This window comes from Nannobrachium achirus (assembly GCF_963921795.1).
Source record: "Nannobrachium achirus genome assembly, chromosome: 5".
NCBI lineage: Eukaryota > Metazoa > Chordata > Actinopteri > Myctophiformes > Myctophidae > Nannobrachium > Nannobrachium achirus.
Genome location: NC_137814.1, coordinates 1,935,348 through 1,956,810, shown reverse-complemented (window position 1 = coordinate 1,956,810; position 21,463 = coordinate 1,935,348). Strand labels below are relative to the sequence as shown.

Below are 21,463 nucleotides of genomic sequence, written 5' to 3'. Positions count from 1 at the left end.
AGAGAGAGAGAGAGGTGAGAGAGAGAGAGGTGAGAGAGACAGAGAGACAGAGAGAGAGAGAGAGAGAGAGAGAGAGAGAGAGAGAGAGTTGCTCTCTCGTCCAGACTCATTACACACAGTGTGAGCACAGAGACCAGACCTGCTCCTGACATACAGTAAGTATTAATACTCAACTACTGTTAATACTTCATCCTCAACTACAATTAATACTGTTACTAGTGCTACTGCTAGTCTGACTCCTACCATTGATACAGCTTCTATTGACTACTGGCTTCTTGTAATGTTGCTTCTTCTAATGCTGCTGGTATCAATACAACTTCTAACACTAGACTACTGCTGCTGCTGCTGCTACTGCTGCTATCATCACTGCTACTGTTAACAAGTTACTTATATTAACAACAATTCTATAAATATACAGTTTTTATGAACAACAGCTCCAGATCCACTACTTGCATCTTGTTGTTGGTCGGACCTGACGTTAATCTGTTTACCAGAAGTGATAACTAGTTGTCTAGCAGTGATAACTAGTTGTCAGTGTTAAACTAGTTGTCTAGCAGTGATAACTAGTTGTCAGTGATAACTAGTTGTCAGTGTTAAACTAGTTGTCTAGCAGTGATAACTAGTTGTCAGTGTTAACTAGTTGTCGAGCAGTGATAACTAGTTGTCAGTGTTAACTAGTTGTCTAGCAGTGATAACTAGTTGTCAGTGTTAACTAGTTGTCGAGCAGTGAAAACTAGTTGTCAGTGTTAACTAGTTGTCGAGCAGTGATAACTAGTTGTCTAGAAGTCATAACTAGTTGTCTAGCAGTGATAACTAGTTGTCTAGAAGTCATAACTAGTTGTCTAGCAGTGATAACTAGTTGTCTAGAAGTCATAACTAGTTGTCTAGCAGTGATAACTAGTTGTCTAGAAGTCATAACTAGTTGTCTAGCAGTGATAACTAGTTGTCTAGAAGTCATAACTAGTTGTCTAGCAGTGATAACTAGTTGTCAGTGATAACTAGTTGTCAGTGTTAAACTAGTTGTCTAGCAGTGATAACTAGTTGTCAGTGTTAACTAGTTGTCGAGCAGTGATAACTAGTTGTCTAGAAGTCATAACTAGTTGTCTAGCAGTGTTTACTAGTTGATAACTAGTTGTAGAAGTCATAACTAGTTGTCTAGCAGTGTTTACTAGTTGATAACTAGTTGTAGCAGACCAGAGGCAGATGCACTAGGCTATTGTCCAGACCGGTGGTTTCCAGTGTTAACTAGTGTTAATTAATATTCTAGTTAACTAGTGTTAATAGTTTAGTTCAGTGGTTCTCAAACATGACTGATATATAATAAAGAAATAATGAAGATAACATACGTGTGCAAGCCCACAGTTAACCATTCATCTGTGTGTGTGTGTGTGTGTGTGTGTGTGTGTGTGTGTGTGTGTGTGTGTGCGTGTGTGTGTGTGTGTGTGTGTATCCAGTCACATCTCCATTCTCCTCACAGCTGGGCATCCTTAGTGTTTCCCCTCACCGCCGTCTGTGTGTCAAAGGCAAACCGCCTCGTCTCGTCCTCAGGACTGCCTTCGCCACCTTGTCTATTGATTGATTGGTTGATTGAATGATTGATAGATGATGGATTGATTGAAGACTTTATTAGAAGTTTGCATAGGAAAATGTACAGTTTCAGCCTCTAAGTGGCTTTTCGGTGTTAGGGATTGGTGCTCCTTTAAGGCCTTCGGTAAAGTGTTCCACAGTTTTTGCGGCATAGCAGGAGAACGCATTTGAGATTTTTTTTTTATCCAAATCTGGGTTGGACGTGATCTGTGGGGTCCGCTCACTATCCCGACTATCCGCTGTTCCGACTAGAGTCGGCAGGTTAGTTAGCAGGTTAGTTACTTAGCGTAAGGCAGGTTAGTTACTTAGCGTCGGCAGGTTAGTTACTGAGGTAAGGTTTACTGAGGTTAGGTTTAGGGTTGGGGGGTAGAGTTAGGGTTAGTTTTAGTGTCGGAATACCGGCCCGTCGGCACACTGCTGCGGACCCGTGATCTGTGGCGCTGCCTCTGATGTTCAGAGCCCCACTCAGAATCCAGTGTAAGCCCACTCGTCCGGGCGGGGACTCTGGTCTGTATCGCGGTTGTCGGACCACAGCGTCCTCGACAGCATCTGAGGTGTTGGGGAGAGAGAGAGAGAGAGAGAGAGAGAGAGAGAGAGAGAGAGAGAGAGAGAGCATTCACCAGCGTCAGCAGGTTAGCGTTTCACCAGGTTAGCAATCACCAGCGTTAGTTTTAACGAGGTTAGGTTAGGGTTAAGGTTAGGTTTAGGGTTAAGGTTAGGTTTAGGGTTAAGGTTAGGTTTAGGGTTAAGGTTAGGTTTAGGGTTAAGGTTAGGTTTAGGGTTAAGGTTAGGTTTAGGGTTAAGGTTAGGTTTAGGGTTAAGGTAGGTTTAGGTGTATCTCCGCCCCCCAGACTTTAGTCACCTCTGCGCAGCCAATCACAAGCTTCGGCCTGCTTAAGCCAGTTGCCTTTTTGATATACTCGGACTGAACAACCTGCAAAAAACACTCTCCTGTTTGGAGAGAGAGAGAGAGACAGACAGACAGACAGACAGCATCTTAGGGTTTGGAGAGAGAGAGAGAGAGAGAGAGAGAGAGAGAGAGAGAGAGAGAGAGAGAGAGATAGATAGAGAGAGAGAGAGAGAGGTAGAGAGACACAGAGACACAGAGAGAGAGACATCATGGGGTCCTGGACTGGAGGTGTCTGGCTGGGTCTGTTGATGATGACGTCTTCAGGACTTCTCCTCCTCATGGTGTCTGGATCCCCCACACCTCCTCCTCCTCCTCCTCCTACAGGTACTGTTGGTTCCACTGACCAGGAGGGGAACACAGGTACGGTCCAGGTTCTATGTTCCCCACTTCCCCCACAAAAAGGTTCTATATTCCCCTCTCAACCAAAAACAGGATCTACTGTATGTTCCCCACAAAAAAAATAGTATGTTCCCCACTCAAATGCAGGAAATGGTGGGACATCTTGCCCAGGTGCCCAGATGTCTCCACCCCTAAGTGCCCACCCGTCTATGTGCCCACTCGTCCAAATGCCCACATGTCCCTATTGCCCAGATGTCCAGGTGCCCACTCGTCCAGATGCCCAGACATGACAAAAGTATGGTGTCCAGATGTCCCTAGTGCCCCCTGTCCCACTAGTATTCGTAATCTCTCCCCATTATTGGGTGTTTTGAGTTGTTATTAATAATTATAAAGGAATGTTTCCTGCATTTTTGGATGAGTGGGGAACATAGAACCTGGGGAACATAGAACCTGGGGAACATAGAACCTATTGTAAGTTGAGCGGGGAACATAGAACCTTTTTGATGGGGGTAAGTGGGGAACATAGAACCTGGGGAACATAGAACCTTTTTTGGGGGGGTAAATGGGGAACATAGGACCTGGGGAACATAGAACCTGGGGAACATAGAACCTGGGGAACATAGAACCTGGGGAACATAGAACCTGGGGAACATAGAACCTTTTTTGGGGGGGTAAATGGGGAACATAGGACCTGGGGAACATAGAACCTGGGGAACATAGAACCTGGGGAACATAGAACCTTTTTTGGGGGGGTAAATGGGGAACATAGAACCTGGGGAACATAGAAACCTTTTTTGGGGGGGTAAATGGGGAACATAGAACCTGGGGAACATAGAACCTTTTTTTGGGGGGTAAATGGGGAACATAGAACCTGGGGAGCATAGGTACGGTCCCTTTTGGATTCATGTTTTCAGATATTTACAGTAACTACTTGAACCACATCGATACCTGACCTTTCACTCTGCACTTAGTCTGCTCCCCCCCCCCCCCCCCCCCCCCCCCCCCCTACACCAAACCTGTAGAAAGGAAAACCTTTGCTGAAAATAGCCGATCTAAGCTCACAACGCCTCATTGTGAGCTTGTAGATCGGCTATTGTTGGCTTAAGTTCTAAGAATATGGGAATATGGGTTCAAGTGGTTAATATAGAGGAGGGCGAGGGGCAGATTACACTGGGACATGAGTTTCAGACTGTTTTCAGAGTTTTCAGAGAGACCATGTGACCTACTGTATCATACTATTATAATTTCGGGGCGTGCCAGCGGGCCTTTAAGTAAAACATGTGTGTACTTTTTCCATCCACGGCTAGATCAAAAATCATGATTTTCTGTCCAAATCCCCCCCCCCCCCCCTGTCCCCAGGAGAGGACTCCTCCCCCTCCCCCTCCCCCTCCTCATGCTCCTCCTGCTCCTCCTCCTCGGTGAGGATCAACTCCTCCTCCTCCTCCCTGGTCTCCTCAGACATGGTGGAGGCGGTGAAGACTCACATCCTGAGCATGCTGCACCTGGGCGGGCGGCCCAACCTCACCTCGCACCGCGCCGTGCCGCGCGCCGCCCTGCTCAACGCCATCCGCAAGCTGCAGGTGGCGCTGGTGGGCGAGGACGGCTCCGTGGAGATCCTACGGGACGGGGGCATCGGGGGGGCCGAGGCGGACCCCCAGCCCCCCGAACCGCCGTCTGAGGTCATCACCTTCGCAGAGCCAGGTAACCATAAGGATAATGGATTTATTTATACTGTAGTGGTTCTCAACCTGTGGGTCGGGACCCCCAGGGGGGTCCCCAAATTATTTCGGGGTGGTCCCCAGATGATTAACTTAATGTGCAACATTGTTTTCTCACTCAACAGTAAACAAACCAACATAACGTTTAAGTGTATAGAGGGTATCTGCACATTTCTAAAATGACAATTTAAAGGGGAAGACCACCCCATTTTGAATATTGAACTATGTCATTAATATACCTTAGAGGAGTTGTGTGGACATAATAAAAAGGTTCCCCCTCTTCTGTGTTGCCTAGAACTGGAGGATTGATTTTGGGGGTTTGTATTGTAAAGTACAATGTGTGATGTCATCAAGTTGTAATTTGCAATGCAAACCCCAAAGTCAATCATCCAGTTCTAGGCAACACAGAAGAGGGGGAACTTTTTATTTATTTCCACACAACTCCTCTAAGGTATATTAATGACATAGTTCAATATTGAAAATGGGTGGTCTTCCCCTTTAAGGACTTTTTAATACCTCTAAAATGACAAATTAAACATTGTCCAAATTGTCAAATATTAGAGACATATTGTCAAAGATTAGAGAAATTGTGAAAATAACCGCGTTGCGAGGCGTTGTGAGCATGTAGATCTGCTATGTTCACAATAGAACCATGTTATACAAAATGTAATGCCTCAACTCTTAGTGCTCATGTAAGGCTTTATACGTGATCAGTAGGACTTTAAAATCACATCTGTGTGTTGGTCGTAAGAGTAATGTGTTTAGAGTGGTGCCTGCAGTGCTCCAATGCTTGACTGTGTGTGTAGGTAGGTACAGTATGTGTGTGTGTGTGTGTGTGTGTGTGTGTGTGTGTGTGTGTGTGTGTGTGTGTGTGTGTGTGTGTGTGTGCAGTGTGTGTAGGTACAGTATGTGTGTGTGTGTGTGTGTGTGTGTGTGTGTGTGTGTGTGTGTGTGTGTATGCAGTGTGTGTAGGTACAGTATGTGTGTGTGTGTGTGTGTGTGTGTGTGTGTGTGTGTGTGTGTGTGTGTGTGTATGCAGTGTGTGTAGGTACTGTATGTGTGTGTGTGTGTATGCAGTGTGTGTAGGTACTGTATGTGTGTGTGTGTGTATGCAGTGTGTGTAGGTACTGTATGTGTGTGTGTAAGCAGCACAACAGCTGCAATGTTTTTAGAACAGTTGTTCTCGAAAATAGCAGACATGCAAGCTCACCATCTGCTATATTTGGATCACTTTTTAAAGGGTTTGAGAAATGTTTAATCATTTTACATTTTTTTAGCTAAAATCTAAAACGACAGAGATTTGACACAGATTTCCTGGTTTGAATGGGTAGTTCAGTGGGAAGGGAGAGAATTCCAGAGTTTTCTCCCCTTTCTTTTCTGAGAAGGCAGACTGGCGTCCAGATGAGCTGCTGGGCTTTGGAACAAGACAATCAGCATTAGTGGAAGCTTGTGTAGCTCTACTAGTAAGAGTCATGTAAGAGTCTGGGACGCGTGGAGCGTCGTCCAGGGTGTTTTAGGGAAGGGAGAAGAGTCTGGGACGCGTGGAGCGTCGTCCAGGGCGTTTTAGGGAAGGGAGAAGAGTCTGGGACGCGTGGAGCGTCGTCCAGGGCGTTTTAGGGAAGGGAGAAGAGTCTGGGACGCGTGGAGCGTCGTCCAGGGTGTTTTAGGGAAGGGAGAAGAGTCTGGGACGCGTGGAGCGTCGTCCAGGGCGTTTTAGGGAAGGGAGAAGAGTCTGGGACGCGTGGAGCGTCGTCCAGGGTGTTTTAGGGAAGGGAGAAGAGTCTGGGACGCGTGGAGCGTCGTCCAGGGCGTTTTAGGGAAGGGAGAAGAGTCTGGGACGCGTGGAGCGTCGTCCGGGGCGTTTTAGGGAAGGGAGAAGAGTCTGGGACGCAGGGAGCGTTGTCCAGGGCGTTTTAGGGAAGGGAGAAGAGTCTGGGACGCGCGGAGAAGAGTCTGGGACGCGTGGAGCGTCGTCCAGGGTGTTTTAGAGAAGGGAGAAGAGTCTGGGACGCGTGGAGCGTCGTCCAGGGTGTTCAGGCAGCTCTTCTGTGTTGACGTGCATTTACCTAGAAAGCACAGGTCATGTGGCAGCCCCATGCCTGGGTCAGCTTGTGGGTCATCTTCTGGGTCATCTTCTCGGTCAGGTTCTGGGTCATCTTCTGGGTCATCTTCTGGGTCAGGTATTGGGTCAGTTTCTGGGTCATCCTTTGGGTCGGGTTATGCAGGGCGTTCCACAGGGGAAGCAGCAGTAACGGTCACATCACTCCGTGGGTCACCCTGGAGCTTTGTCGCGGCCGGTGGAACCAGCGCGTGACAAAACACATTCTCCGCTGGATTGTTTGCCTACAGAAAAGTGCATAATGGCTTCCTACTATAAATAGTCTCCCTTTGAGTGAAGTCTTCAATTAAACGGGGACCCTCAAAGGCCAGCCGACGCGGGCGCAGAATACCCGGTGCTCTGCCGGCCGTGGATAATCACCCTCATTCACACTCACACAGTCTCTGTAATTAATGGAGAGAGAGAGAGAGAGAGAGAGAGAGAGAGAGAGAGAGAGAGAGAGAGAGAGAGAGAGAGAGACGGTCTATATTTCTGAATGGAACAACATTCCTGGTGGACGGCGACCTGTGTCCGTCTTTTTTTAGACCAGGCTGCTCATGTTGTGGAGGATTATATTTAGGGGTGAAACAGGAAACATGCTATTCCACGCTATTCTGTTGATGACACATGTCTATCTGTCTGTCTGTCTGATATAGATAGATAGATATAGACCATCTTTTGTCATGGAAAGATCAGATTGAATCTGTGTGTAAGAAAACAAAGCAAAGAATCTACTTCCTTTGCCGTTTAAGATCATTTGGTGCTAGTAGACAGATTCTTCTTATGTTTTTCATGTCTGTCATTATGAGTGTTCTTCAGTACTGTAGTACCACCTGGTATGGATGTCTGTCTGCAGCCCTAAAGTCACAACTGCTGCAACAACTGAACATTTGTTCAAAGATAGTTGGACAACCACTTCAGAGGCTATATACGACTACGTATGATAACAGCATTCTAAGGTTGGCAAGAAATATTACCTCTAACAGTAGCCATGTGTTGCATAGAGAATATAGGATGCTGCCTTCAGGAAGGAGATACGGTGTTCCAGAATACAATAAGGTCAGACTAAAAAGGTCCTTTGTCCATCAGTCGACTTTAAGGCTTAACCAGGAGCTTGGCCATAGGTAGGCTTAGCGGTGAACACTGCTCTTGTCTATATTATCCTTATGTATGTAAACCTGTCTTGTTTTTGTTACCTGTGTTAAATGTTTGTATATATGTTATGTGTCGCATACATGACTTGCTGTCTCGCAAGACAAATTTCAGTGTGAACTGACAATAAAGTACTATATCATATCACTATATCATATCATATATATAATCAATACTGCAATATAGAAATACTTTGTCACAAGTAACAGAGTATTTTGTCTTTGACATTTTCATGTCTTTGACCTTTGTCATGTCAAAGACTGCAGAAATTCTAGGTATTTGGCTAGAATTTCCCCCCAGAAGCAAACATTTGAGTTACAAAGGTTTGCTTTGAAAACGATATTCAAAGATTTGCACACATTTTCACGATTTTTCAAAAATAGCAGATCTATACAAGCAAGCTTGTAGATCTGCTATTTTTCAATAGCTTAAGTATAAAATAATTCCAGGACATTTGAGTTACAAAGGTTTGCTTTGAAAACGATATTCAAAGATTTGCACACGTTTTTACGTTTTTAAAAAAAATAGCAGATCTACAAGCAAGCTTGTAGATCTGTTTTTTTCAATAGCTTAAGTATAAAATAATTCCAGGACTTAAAGGAGTAGTTCACCCCCAAAATGACTATTTTTCTATTGATTACTCACACCATGGAGACTGGAGTTCAATAATATTAATTTGTCGCATTCCTAAGAAAAAGAAAAAAGAAAAAAGAATGGGTCAGAATCAATGGGGGTACATTTAGGGTTACGGATCAAGCACATTTACCCCCATTGATTCTCACCCAAATGCATGCATTTGGGTCCCCATCCATAACCATGCATTTGGGTCCCCATCCATAACCATGCATTTGGGTCCCCATCCATAACCATGCATTTGGGTCCCCATCCATAACCATGCATTTGGGTCCCCATCCATAACCATGCATTTGGGTCCCCATTCAGAATCAATGGGGGTACATTTTCTATAATACATTTTTTGTCTTAGGAATGGGACAAATACAAGAAATGTTATTGAACTCAAGTCTCCATAGCGAGACTACTGAATAGAAAACAGTCATTTTGGGGGTGAACTACTCCTTTAATGGGTGAACCCATCCTAAGCAGCAGGAGCAGTGGGTGCTGCATGTGGGGGTACAGGGGTTAGGGTCAGTTAGGCCTTGCTCAGAGACACTTTGGCACATTGCAGAGGCCTTGGGAACAGAACCAGGGACCTCTGTCTGGCTTCACAGACGGTCTCTCTCTCTCTCTCTCTCTCTCTCTCTCTCTCTCTCTCTCTCTCTCTCTCTCTCTCTCTCTCTCTCTCTCTCTCTCTCTCTCTCTCTCTCAGCCATTCAGCTCTGGCTGCAGTAAACAGAGTGAAACAATAATCATAATGACATCATAATAATGCTTGCTTTGTCTTTGTTCAGCAGCTGTGTTTTTGCTCCTGCATTGTGTGACAATCTGCTGCTCCCAAAGGCTCAGAATCTAACAATACTAACTCTTTTTTTTCACATCAAGGTCCATTATTTATTCAGCATTTGAGCCAACGGCCAACTTTTGGTGACATTTACCTTAGAATATATTTATTTTATCGTTGGATATAAGATTTTCCATGCTGTATTGATGTTGGTGCCATAGGAGAGATAACAGACAAACTAACAAAATAACAATTCTTCTACATTCTGTAATTGTGTATGAGTTTATTTTGGATCCCCATCAGCTGTTACACCTGGCAACAGCTATTCTTCCTGGGGTCCACAGAAAATAATATACATACAAAAAAAAAGAAGAAGCAAATAACATACAGTATGTTTACAAATATAAAAAAAAAAAATATATATAGCCTATAATCAGATAAAACACGGTTAGTGCGTTCAGATAATGTTACATGGTATGCAGTGAATATTATATACAGAATTACAATTAATCCGGATGTATGAGAAACTGCTTTAGTCTGTTCTTAAAATGCCTTTTACTGTTAATTGATGTAATACATACTGGTAGAGAGTTCCAAAAAGTCATTGTCCTGTACATGACTGTATTCTTCATTGCATTAGTTCTTGGCTTAAGTGCTGTAAATCGACCCATCGCTACATGTCTGGTATTATATTGGTGTCTATTGCTGGTATAATGAATGTTTTTATATAAGCAAGACCTCTGGTAAAGTAAGTAATGCAGATGGTTAACAATAATTGACTGATTTATTGTCAGTTTGCATAGGAAAAAGTACAGTTTCATGACGGTACAGTTCACTGGTACAAGGTCTACTAAACTAAAAGGAGATCCTAGAAAAGACTAAGCTTATTTCCACAGGAAACCATTTAAGTATCTCATATAACATTGAATGACAGACGGATAGAACACAGTACTATATGCAGTAGATATAGTCAGGAAAAAAAGTTAATAAAAATAAAATAAAAATAAAATAAAGTGCAAAAAGAATATACAGTAGGTAAATACAAAGAAGGGTCATGGGAGGCTGGGCTAGGTGTGTTATTTCCAGTTGCGAATGGCTGCCGCCTGTAAGTGGTTTTTCGGGGCGATTTTAAAGGATGCTAGGGAACCACACTCCTTTAAGGCCTTCGGTAGGGCGTTCCACATTTTGGTTGTATAGCAGAACTCTTGAGAGCGTAGATGTAAAGCGTTACATCTTATTTTTTATTCATATTTATATTTTTTTCATTTTAAAATGATGTTTCACTCTTGAAGCTTTATCTGTATCTCTCTGCTCCTGTAGTATGTCTGTCCTGTGTCACCCACCCTGTCTGTCTGTCTGTAATCACGTGGACATGCTAACAGACATGCTAACAGGCTAAACTGCCTTTGCTTGTGTTCCCCCATGCAGGAAACTCTTCCTCCAGCGTGACCTTTGACCTCTCCCAGGAGGGTGGGGGCTCCTCCGTGGTGGAGCAGGCCAGCATCTGGCTCTTCCTGAAGATCACCAAGGGTGGAGGAGGAGGTGGAGGCAGCCGCTCCAAAGGCAAGGTGACCATCTCTCTGCTGCAGGTCAGTGGAGGCTGCCTGGGACCACGACTCACATATCACTTCAGTAAAAGCAGTGGCGTCAGTTCAGCAAAAGCTAAGGTATGGCAACATGCCACGCGCGTGCAAGACACCAGTCATGTTGCCATACCTTAGCAACATGCATGATACATGTATTTTAAGAAGTACATTAAACCCATTTAGGCCTGAACACATTATTATGCGATATTTTATGCTTTAAATATAAAAAATAGCAGATATACAAGCTCACAGCACGGCACCGAGTACCGTGCTGCGAGCTTGTAGATCTGCTATTTTTCACTGGTTAAAGCATTCAATAATTCTAGGCCTAAATGGGTTAAATGTTTTCCCACCCTGATTGGCTGACCTCAGGGTCCTGCTATGCTCATACTGTACCATTCTAGCAGGTCAGTTGACCATGCAGAGCTCTATATAAGTACCAGGACCTTGAGAGCTTGGAGATCTGTTCATTTCAAATGGAGTGGTTACTGCATGTTTTGTAATAATAATCAAAATCTACAAAGTAGGCTAACTAGTAAATTAAAGTAACTAGTAAATTAAAGTAACTAGTACATTAAAGTAACTAGTAAATTAAAGTAACTAGTACATTAAAGTTGTCAAATAATTGTAGTGTAGTAAAAGTACAACATTTGCCTCTGAGATGTAAATACTCCAGTAAAGTAAAAGAAATAGCTCAAAATTTTACTTAAGTACAGTACTTAAGTAAATGTACTTAGTTACTTCACGCCACTGCAGCTATAAGCACATTTACTCAAGTAGTGTTAAGTAAGTAAAATGTATTTTTACTTGACTATTTAGATTTTTGTTATACTTTTCAGTGGTTCTCAAACTTTTTTTCAGTTCCCCTTTTCCTGATTGCTAAATCCAAGTACCCCCTTTAATCCACAGCAACATTTTGATTAGAAAATACTGACATCAAGGTCCAGTTTTTATGTCAATATGTTGACATAATTTAAGCCTTTTTTTCTATTCAGTAACAGTAAAATGTGTCCTTCATTTGGTTAAAGCTTTACAGAGCAGCACGTTCACATAGATGTGTTTTATCATTAAACATAACAGTAAAATAAATGTTTCCATTTTCTCTCAAGTACCCCCTGTACGTAGTACCTCTGCGTACCCCCAGGGGTACACGCACCCCCACTTTGAACACTGCTTCAACCTATATATTTAAATTAGCTGAAGAGGGGCCCCGGCTAGCAGTGACACATGGCGGTCAGGTTTGGTCATCTGTGGTTAATGTGAGAACAATGTCTTCCATTGGCTGACTTTCCAGGAACAGAACGCCTGCTCTCTCTATTAGCTTGGACTCCTCATTGATGATGTCACTGTTAGCAGGGTTTCTGAACTGTGACTCATTGATGATGTCACTGCTAGGAGGGTTTCTGAACTGTGACTCATTGATGATGTCACTGCTAGGAGGGTTTCTGAACTGTGACTCATTGATGATGTCACTGCTAGCAGGGTTTCTGAACTGTGACTCATTGATGATGTCACTGCTAGGAAGGTTTCTGAACTGTGACTCATTGATGATGTCACTGCTAGCAGGGTTTCTGAACTGTGACTCATTGATGATGTCATTGCTAGGAAGGTTTCTGAACTGTGACTCATTGATGATGTCACTGCTAGGAGGGTTTCTGAACTGTGACTCATTGATGATGTCACTGCTAGCAGGGTTTCTGAACTGTGACTCATTGATGATGTCACTGCTAGGAAGGTTTCTGAACTGTGACTCATTGATGATGTCACTGCTAGCAGGGTTTCTGAACTGTGACTCATTGATGATGTCACTGCTAGCAGGGTTTCTGAACTGTGACTCATTGATGATGTCACTGTTAGCAGGGTTTCTGAACTGTGACTGAGACACAGAGGAAGTAGATAGAAATGGGACCATATTATTCTGACAGGTTGAAAAAGTGCTCCTTTAACACAATGTTTCCTAAACTTATTTTCAGGGGAGCCATTTTTTAAAGATGAAACTCCAGACGACCCATTTTTTTAGGATAAAAATCTAATATTATAGGATATCTATATTATTCTTTATTTTTTATTCGGATTGTTTTTTAATAATACATTTTTGTTGCAAAGACTATATTGTCATTATGCTTGTCAGGACCGTAGGCATAGAGGAACTATAGGTCAGGAGGGACAACTATTTACCAATTTACTTTATCCCAACTATGTTTCAAAGACAGAGGATCAGTACCGGCCCCACGGGGGGGCCCGGAGGGGCCCGGCCCCCCCAAATTGCCCTTTGGGCCCCCCCAGTTCAGATTGGGCAGTAGTACCCCAGAACACCATTATTTTAATATCTTTTACAGGTTTTAAATTTAGGTTATTTTTATGTTCTTTGTGATTATTATAAAATATATACATCTTCAAATTAATTAATAGAAAATATTGAAAATGCAATAATAAAAGCCCCTGCACGATTCATAAGAACCGCCACTGCACGATTCATAGAACCGCCCCTGCACGGTGCGCGTCGGGTTTGTTTTGCTGTAGCACCTGACGTGCAACGCATGCGTCGACCTGTGTTGTTTGTTGTGGAGGGGAATTCAACTACTTTCAGTGAGAGCAGAGAAGTGAGAACAGAGAATCATGGACGAAACTGGCTCAAAAAGCCACAAAAGTCTACAGCTGACCCAGCCCTGGTAGTGAAACTATGCCGGTTGTTCCAGCAGCAGGTAGACCTTTTTCCCCTTCTCTTCTCCCTTTCCCTTCCGTGGAGATCACGATTAATGCTCAATAGGTTGTTGTCGTTGGTGATTACTTTTAGCCTTGTTTTTCAACTTTCCTCCCGCCGTGGAGATGGTGACTTAATACTACAGTATTAGGATAATGTTAACCTATAGTAGCCGAAACTAGCCGATTATGGACACACTCTTGTGATGATGTCTGTGTGAATGCCTGTGCAGTGCTTTTCCCCTCCCGCCGTGGAGATGTTTTACATTATTAAAACAATGACTCATGGGCGTTGATTTTTCTCTATTCAATGGAGTGCCTACATTTGCATTTCTATGGGATTAAGGTGTGAAAATCACCAAGTAGCAGGAATGTGGATGAGTGCAGTAGGCTAGGTGAGGACATACTGTAGCCTACTGTATGTCATGTATGTCATGTTATAGCATATAGTTTAAACTGGGAGCTGATCAGCTCTTTTCCGACCAGTCCAGCGCAGACTGAGTGAGAGCTTGATTGAATTATTGAAATGACCTTGTTTGCGCAGTGGAATTATATCATGAATTATCTGGAAGCATGTGTGTAAAGATTCTAGTTGTATAAACATCTTAAATGGCTTTTAAAGGCATACTCTTATGAGATTTGACCTTATGGATTGAAATATGCTCATATTTGGCTATTTGCTGGGTTATTGAATGCATGCAAATATCTATGACCATTATTTTAATGATTCCTCTCCTGCCAGAGATGTTGTTGGCAACTGTGTTGCTGTTTATTGTATAGGTGAGCATTTATATATATATATATATATAGTGCCCACCCTGGAAAAATTAAGGCCCCCCTGCTTATTATTTCCTGGGGCCGGCTCTGCAGAGGATCAATAATAAGAGAGAACCAGTAGAATGTTTCATTCGGATTTTGAAAACTATGTTTTGGCAGGTTGTTATAAATGAAGTGATAACACACAGAAAGCTACCGCCGCTGCAAGGCTATCACATGTTTCCTAACACTAGGGATGTATTCCTACCCAAAAATCACTATGAGAATCAATCCCCCCAGGTGATACTGATGACCCCATATCTGGTGTCCTGGCTCACAGACTATTTGCTTTCCCCACCGATGTCCGCAGGTCAACCACACCCAGTCGGAGGGGGCGGAGTCAGACCACACCCAGGCGGAGGGGGAGGAGCTACTGGTCTCAGAGAAGGCGGTGGACCCGCGGCGTAGCGGCTGGCACACGCTGCCCGTACCGCTGGGCAGGCTGCAGGCCCTGCTAGACGGCGGGCACCGCGGGTTGGAGCTGCGAGTGTCCTGCCCGCTCTGCCCCGCCGCGGGGGCCGCGCCCGTCCTGGCGGGGGCCGCGCCCGTCCTGGCGGGGGCCGCGGGGGCCGCGGGGGCGAGCAGCGTCAGAGACCAGTCCCACCGCCCCTTCCTCATGATGATGCTACGGGCCGGGGGACCGGACCACTCCCACCCCAGGTTAGAATAGTAACCAGTAAAGCCCGTATCAGAGTGTACGGTGGAGAGCTATCCACCGCAAATTTGAGGTGGAAAGCTTTCCACCTCAAGTCAGAAAATAAGTGCAGGCCATCATAGTCACGGCCCACGGTGAAGTCCTTTACCACGTCTAGACCGGTTCAGGTCGACCAATCAGTGAACGGGGTGTAGAGCTTGTCTGTCTGATAGTAAAAACAGAGAGACGTGTCGGGACTCGCGGTGGAAAGCTCTCCACCGCGAGGAATGATGTAACGTTGTAGTTTCATGACTCAAAAAGACTCGAAAAGACTACACCGACTATGATACGGGCTTAAGACTCCCTAATCGGGAGATAAGCGACCGTCAGGTCGCATAAACAAACTTTAGAAGGCAATGGTAGCCAATCAGGAGGGAATATGGGAAATGGGACAGATCCATGTTGATGACATGACTTTAGAGATACTGTGCACCGCTTTGCGTGAATTTAGGGCAAAATCTGTGGGAGCAGTGTCCAAAAATGTGTTTTGCTAAAATCGGCTTGATGGTGGCACTAGAAGAGGGCCATGTGAGAAATGAGGCAAAAGTGTGACATGACGAGACTGACTGACTGACTGACTGACTGACAGCCGGTGGAGCTTTTCATAACTGCAACCTTGATGGTCACAATAATGATCATTATAGTTTAGTTTTAGTTTGTTTTGACATCCATCTTTTTTCCTGATTCAATTACTTTCAATTAGAGCAGGTTTGCTAGTTTGTATTAGTTTTTTAACACTTAGTTTAAGTTAATTAGTATTAGTGTTGGTTATTTGGTTAGTCTTGGTTAACTCCACTACAACAACCTTGCTCCCACCGCAGGGCCAAGAGGGGTCTGGAGTGTGATGGGAAGATACGTGTCTGCTGCAAGCGTCAGTTCTACGTCAACTTTAAAGGTATGACACATGACTGACTGATTGAAAACTAATTAGAAGTGTACATACTGTGGGAAAACGTACAGTTTCATGACAGTACCGTTCACTGGTACAAGGTCAACTAAAAGGATACACCCAAAAAAGCCTATGGCACTTAGTGCTGGGCTAAGCTTAAAGGAGTAGTTCACCCCCAAATTACTTTTTTTCTATTGATTACTCACCCTATGGAGACTTGAGTTCAATAACAGTTTTTCTCACCCTATGGAGACTTGAGTTCAATAACAGTTTTTGGTTTTCGTTGCATTCCTAAGCCAATAATTTGATTATAATAAATGTACCCCCATTGATTCTGGATGGAGACCCAAATGCATTTGGGTCTCCATCCAGAATCAATGTGCCTACAAAGAGTCTCCTCAAATTATTGTCTTAGGAATGCGACAAAAACTAAAGGATATTATTGAACTCAAGTCTCCATAGGGTGAGTAATCGATAGAAAAAAAGTAATTTGGGGGTGAACTACTCCTTTAAGGAAGCGCAGCTTAGTTTTTATTTAGTTTTCAACTAAAAAAGGTAGCCAACGAACATTTTACGCCATTAGTTTAGCAAAAATACCTTGTTTTTTTCCCTGTTTCTATAAAACCCATGTGTTGTTTTCTGCTCTCCTTTCCACAGACATCGGCTGGAACGACTGGATCATCGCGCCGCCCGGTTACCATGCCAACTACTGCGAGGGGGAGTGTCCTGCGGGCGGCCACGTGGCGGGCATGGCCCCGCCCTCCACCCTCTCCTTCCACTCCACGGTCATCAGCCACTACCGCCTGCGGGGCTACGCCCCCTTCCAGGGCGCCGTGCGCTCCTGCTGCATCCCCACGCGGCTGCGCGCCATGAGCATGCTGTACTACAACGAGGAGCAGAAGATCATCAAGAAGGACATCCACAACATGATCGTGGAGGAGTGCGGCTGCTCCTGATGACGCCGTCGCCACCGTGGGGCGGACGATCCGTAGACCGCAGGCAGAGACACTAAGGCTTGCCCACCTGCCCCTGGCATGGGTACATAAAACTTTGGGGGCAGGTACGGTGAAGTTTGCTTTCAGGTTGCCCGACCGGACAAGTGCTCATTTGAGAGGGGACGCAACCGTCTATAAACACAACACCAGATATCTGTCTAAACACCTGAACGTCTATGAACACAACACCAGATATCTGTCTGAACACCTGAACGTCTATGAACACAACACCAGATATCTGTCTAAACACCTGAACGTCTATAAACACAACACCAGATATCTGTCTAAACACCTGAACGTCTATAAACACAACACCAGATATCTGTCTAAACACCTGAACGTCTATGAACACAACACCAGATATCTGTCTGAACACCTGAACGTCTATGAACACAACACCAGATATCTGTCTAAACACCTGAACGTCTATGAACACAACACCAGATATCTGTCTAAACACCTGAACGTCTATAAACACAACACCAGATATCTGTCTAAACACCTGCAAAAGCCCTCTTTCCATGCCATACCTGAAGGCAGCATTCAAGAGAATTGCCTTGTCCAAACTCTCCTGAACTTGAATGCAGCATCGTAAGTTGAAAGAATTGCCCTCTCTGTGTAGAAATCCATGCCGTTACGCCACATCTCCAGTATTCACTTGATTATGCTTAGTTCAGTGTGGTATCAAGCACGGAAAATAGCCGACCTCCAACGTGTCGCGCTGCGACGCGTTGTGAGCTTGGAGGTCTGCTATTTCCACCAAAAGGCCCTTTTAGAAATGTCAGCCCCTGCCTCCCTTACATTCTCTGCACGTCCCTGGTGTGGTTGCTCATTGTCACACTGTGCTCTCCAGTGAGGGTAGTGTTAGGGTAGTATTAGGGTAGTGTTAGGGTAGTGTTAGGGTTGTGTTAGGGTAGTGTTAGGGTAGTATTAGGGTAGTGAGGGTAGTGTTTGGGTAGTGTTAGGGTAGTGTTAGGGTAGTATTAGGGTAGTGAGGGTAGTGTTTGGCCAAAGGCACTTGATTCAACCTTCCAAAATTACTAAAGAACGCAAAAATAGTTTCAATGTTCAAGCAGCAAGTCAGGGTTCTGTTACAAAACAGTGTTTTATTCACCTTATCAGAGTCCAAGTTATAGTGAGCTAAACAGCACAGCTTTACCCCAAACCCACGGGTATGGTTTAGCTGTCAGGTAATCAGGTCTAAGTGAGCACAGGTGTGCATGAACACTCCCTACAACGGAGTCAACAAATCAATCAAACAATAAATCAGAACAAACGATCAAACATATCTCCCTGTAACATAAATCCAGTACAACTCATATTGTAACCCCCGTGTTGTGTGAAATAATTAGTCAGTTAAAACTTATGAGGGGGAAAACATAATAAAGGCTGCTAAATACAGTCAGTGGCAAGGGGATTTGAGAGGGACATCCAGAACATGATGCCGGACGGACGATGAATCGTTCTGCCCAAATTCCCCTTGTTGAACACTTTGCTCTGCTGCTGTTGTGATTCATTGGACCATAGACTGTAAAAGAACAACCTGAACGAAGGGAACGATGACGTCACTAAGTACGGACTACCGTTTGGAAGCCACTGGAAATTCCGGTCCGGAAAAGCAACCGCGGAAACGAATGCTATTATTGGTTGAGAGGGCAACGAGGAGGGCGGGTCTTCAGCGAGTAGAGCCAATAGGAGCCCTAGAAGCATTCAACCCTACGTTGTCATCAGTTTTGTCATCATGATAATTGAGAGAAGACTTTAAAGGGGAAGACCACCCATTCTCAACATTGAACTGTCATTAACATACCTTTGAGTTGTTCTGTGGAAATAAGTAAAACGTTCCACCCTTCTGTGTTGCCTAGAACTGGAGGATTGATGTTGGGGGTTTGTATTGCTAAGTACACCGTAAGGGGCTTATCTGAACATTTATAAAGTGACAATTTAAGGCCAAATTGTCAAATATTGCATAAGAAAGAGGCAACCATTGTGAGAATAGCCGATCTACAAGCTCACAACGCCTCGCACTGCGAGGCGTTTTTGATTGATTGATTGAAGACTTTATTATAAGTTTGCATAGAAAAAGGTACAGTTTCATGACGGTACAGTTCACTGGTACTAGGTCAACTAAAAGGAGATCCTAGGAAAGCATTGAAGTATCTCATATAACATTGAATGACAGACGGATAGAACACAGTACTATGCAGTAGATATATAAAAGAAAAGGTAAATAAAAATATAATAAACAGTGCAAAAAAAGATATACAGTAGGTAAATACAAAGAAGGGTCAGGGGAGGCTGGGCTAGGTTTGTTATTGCCAGTTGCGAATGGCTGCCGCCTGTAAGTGTTTTTACAGGGCGATTTTAAAGCAATTTTAAAGTTGTGAGCTTGTAAATCGGCAATTTTCACAATAATTTATCTGTGTGACCGAGTCAAACTAAATGTAATGCCAACAATTCCAAGTGCTTGTCAGGGTGTGTGTGTGGGGGGGAGGGGGGTCCACAGTTCAAATATGATTATTTTAGGGGGTCACGGCCTGAAACGGTTGGGAAGCCTTGGCATAGAAAATGTTTGTTTTATTTGTAATATGGACCCCCCCCCCCCCCTTCCCCCATGCAATGAAAACATCAAGAGGACAAGTAATGTGAACTTACTGTAGCAAAGGTCTGCTGACTTTTAATGTGACTTTAGGCTCTTGTCCATACTGTCTCTACAACCACCAAACTGTTCGTCAGAAAGGTCCGGTTCAACTACACAATGACGTCTCTCGCATCTTCTGAAAAACATTACCCCGAATTATTTCGGAAAGGATGCACGTCGGGAAGTTGGAACGTCTCAGACGAAACGTTCGGTGGTCGGAGGCAGTATGGACAGCCCTTTATACCAGTGGTTCTCAACCTGTGGGTCGGGACCCCCAGGAGGGTCCCCAAATTATTGTGGGGGGTCCCCAGGTGATTGACTTAATGTGCAACATTGTTTTCTCTCTCAACAGTAAACAAAACAACATAAGGTTTAAGTGTATTTAGAGGGTTATCTGCACATTTCTAAAGTGACGATTTAAGGGCTTTTTAATACCTCTAAAATAACAAATTAAACATTGGTCAAATTGTCAAATATTCGAGGCAGACATTGTGAAAATAGCAGATCTACAATAGAACCGTGTATACAAAATGTAATGCCTCAACTCTTAGTGCTCGTCAGGGTGGGGGGGTCCCCAGTTACAATATGATTATTTTGGGGGTCGCGGCCTGAAAAGGTTGAGAACCACTACTTTATATACTATACAACAGATGCCATATCATATTCCCTTCACGTCTCTATGTGTTCATATTGTTTATAAATGGTGTAATTTTTGATACAGTAAACATGCTTTCTGTCTGTTTGATATAAGAGAGCAAGATACAATCATCATCATCATCATCATCATCATCATCATTATCACATCAAAACCATAATTATTGCAGAAATTGATTGTTGGAATTTGCACCACACCAATATTCTGGAACACTTCCAGTTAACTTTGGAGTTCCTTGTGTACAGAGACGGCCATGCAGACATGTTAAAACAAAGGAGTAGTTCACCCCTAAAATTAATGTTTTTCTATTGATTATTCACACCATGGAGACTTGAGTTCAATAATATATTTTTAGCATTTGTCGCATTCCTAAGACAACATTTTTTTTACTATAGTAAACGTAACCCCATTGATTCTGGATGGGGACCCAAATGCATTTGTGTGAGAATCAATGGGGGTAGATTTACTTGACCCTTGACTCTAAATTTACCCCCATTGATTCTGAGCCAAATGAATGTGTAAGATTTTATTGAAATGCAACATCGCCCCTTGAGATGCAACGTCTCATTTTCAAGAGGGACCCATAAGAACATTTTGGGTCCCCATCCAGAATCAATGGGGGTAAATTTACTATAATAATTGTCTTTGTCTTAGGAATGCGACGAATACAAAAAAAACTCAAGTCCCTGTGGTGTGAGTAATCAATCAATCAATGAAATAAAGTCATTTTGGGGGTGAACTACTCCTTTACTTATCTTGTATTACATCATGACGCGTTGGAGGCTCTCTTAACCCATTTAGGCCTAACCTATAGTTAGGGCTAAATTGAAATTAGCCTTCAAAAACAAATATGTTGCTACATGCTGTACATGTACTGTAAGCCCCTCCCAAACAGCAACTGAATATGTTGTCTAGAACTGAACAAGGAATCACACATTATTTAGTATGATACTGTAGGCTATACGATATGTGCGCTGGCTCTCGCCAACGTGCCTGGCACTTTGGCTGACTGGTCAGCGTGCATACCTAGCAAATCGGGGTCCCACTACAATATATTCATTTTTTGAAGGGTGAGAATTCTTGAACAATTAATCTTCAAATATGAACTACGCTTGCTGACATTTTTATATAACTTATTTTCTCATTAAACAGAATGTTGTAGAGCCTTTCTTTTGATTTGGGTTTTAATGTTAAAACATTAAAACAGCATCTGTCATTTTAGATCTTAAAGGGATATTCCACTTTCAAAAAACTTTTTGTCATTGTATGGTCTAATCAGGC

At 43.6% G+C, this 21,463-nt stretch overlaps 1 protein-coding gene across 3 annotated transcripts; it reads left to right on the top strand.

Annotated features, from left to right (window-relative positions):
- Positions 1–60: 60 nt before the first annotated feature.
- Positions 61–20,651, top strand: LOC308284508 (inhibin beta A chain-like). 3 transcript variants are annotated; one of them, XM_080725150.1, is made up of 9 exons: positions 61–155; positions 1,455–2,271; positions 2,313–2,378; positions 2,414–2,821; positions 4,196–4,537; positions 10,632–10,792; positions 14,619–14,968; positions 15,824–15,897; positions 16,549–20,651. In XM_080725150.1, the coding sequence occupies exons 4-9, from the start codon at positions 2,707–2,709 to the stop codon at positions 16,845–16,847; spliced, it is 1,341 nt and encodes a 446-aa protein (XP_080581276.1). In that variant the 5' UTR covers positions 61–155; positions 1,455–2,271; positions 2,313–2,378; positions 2,414–2,706; the 3' UTR covers positions 16,848–20,651. The 3 variants fall into 3 exon arrangements, with proteins under 3 accessions (XP_080581276.1, XP_080581275.1, XP_080581274.1); XM_080725149.1 differs by having other exon boundaries at positions 1,455–2,342; XM_080725148.1 differs by having other exon boundaries at positions 1,455–2,540; positions 2,589–2,821.
- Positions 20,652–21,463: the final 812 nt, after the last annotated feature.

Coding starts and splice junctions, on each gene's coding strand:
- LOC308284508 (XM_080725150.1), top strand. CDS start 2,707: ATGGGGTCCTGGACTGGAGGTGTCTGGCTGGGTCTGTTGATGATGACG. Junction 4,538..10,631: donor CATCACCTTCGCAGAGCCAG/GTAACCATAAGG, acceptor TCCCCCATGCAG/GAAACTCTTCCTCCAGCGTG. Junction 14,969..15,823: donor CCGGACCACTCCCACCCCAG/GTTAGAATAGTA, acceptor CTCCCACCGCAG/GGCCAAGAGGGGTCTGGAGT.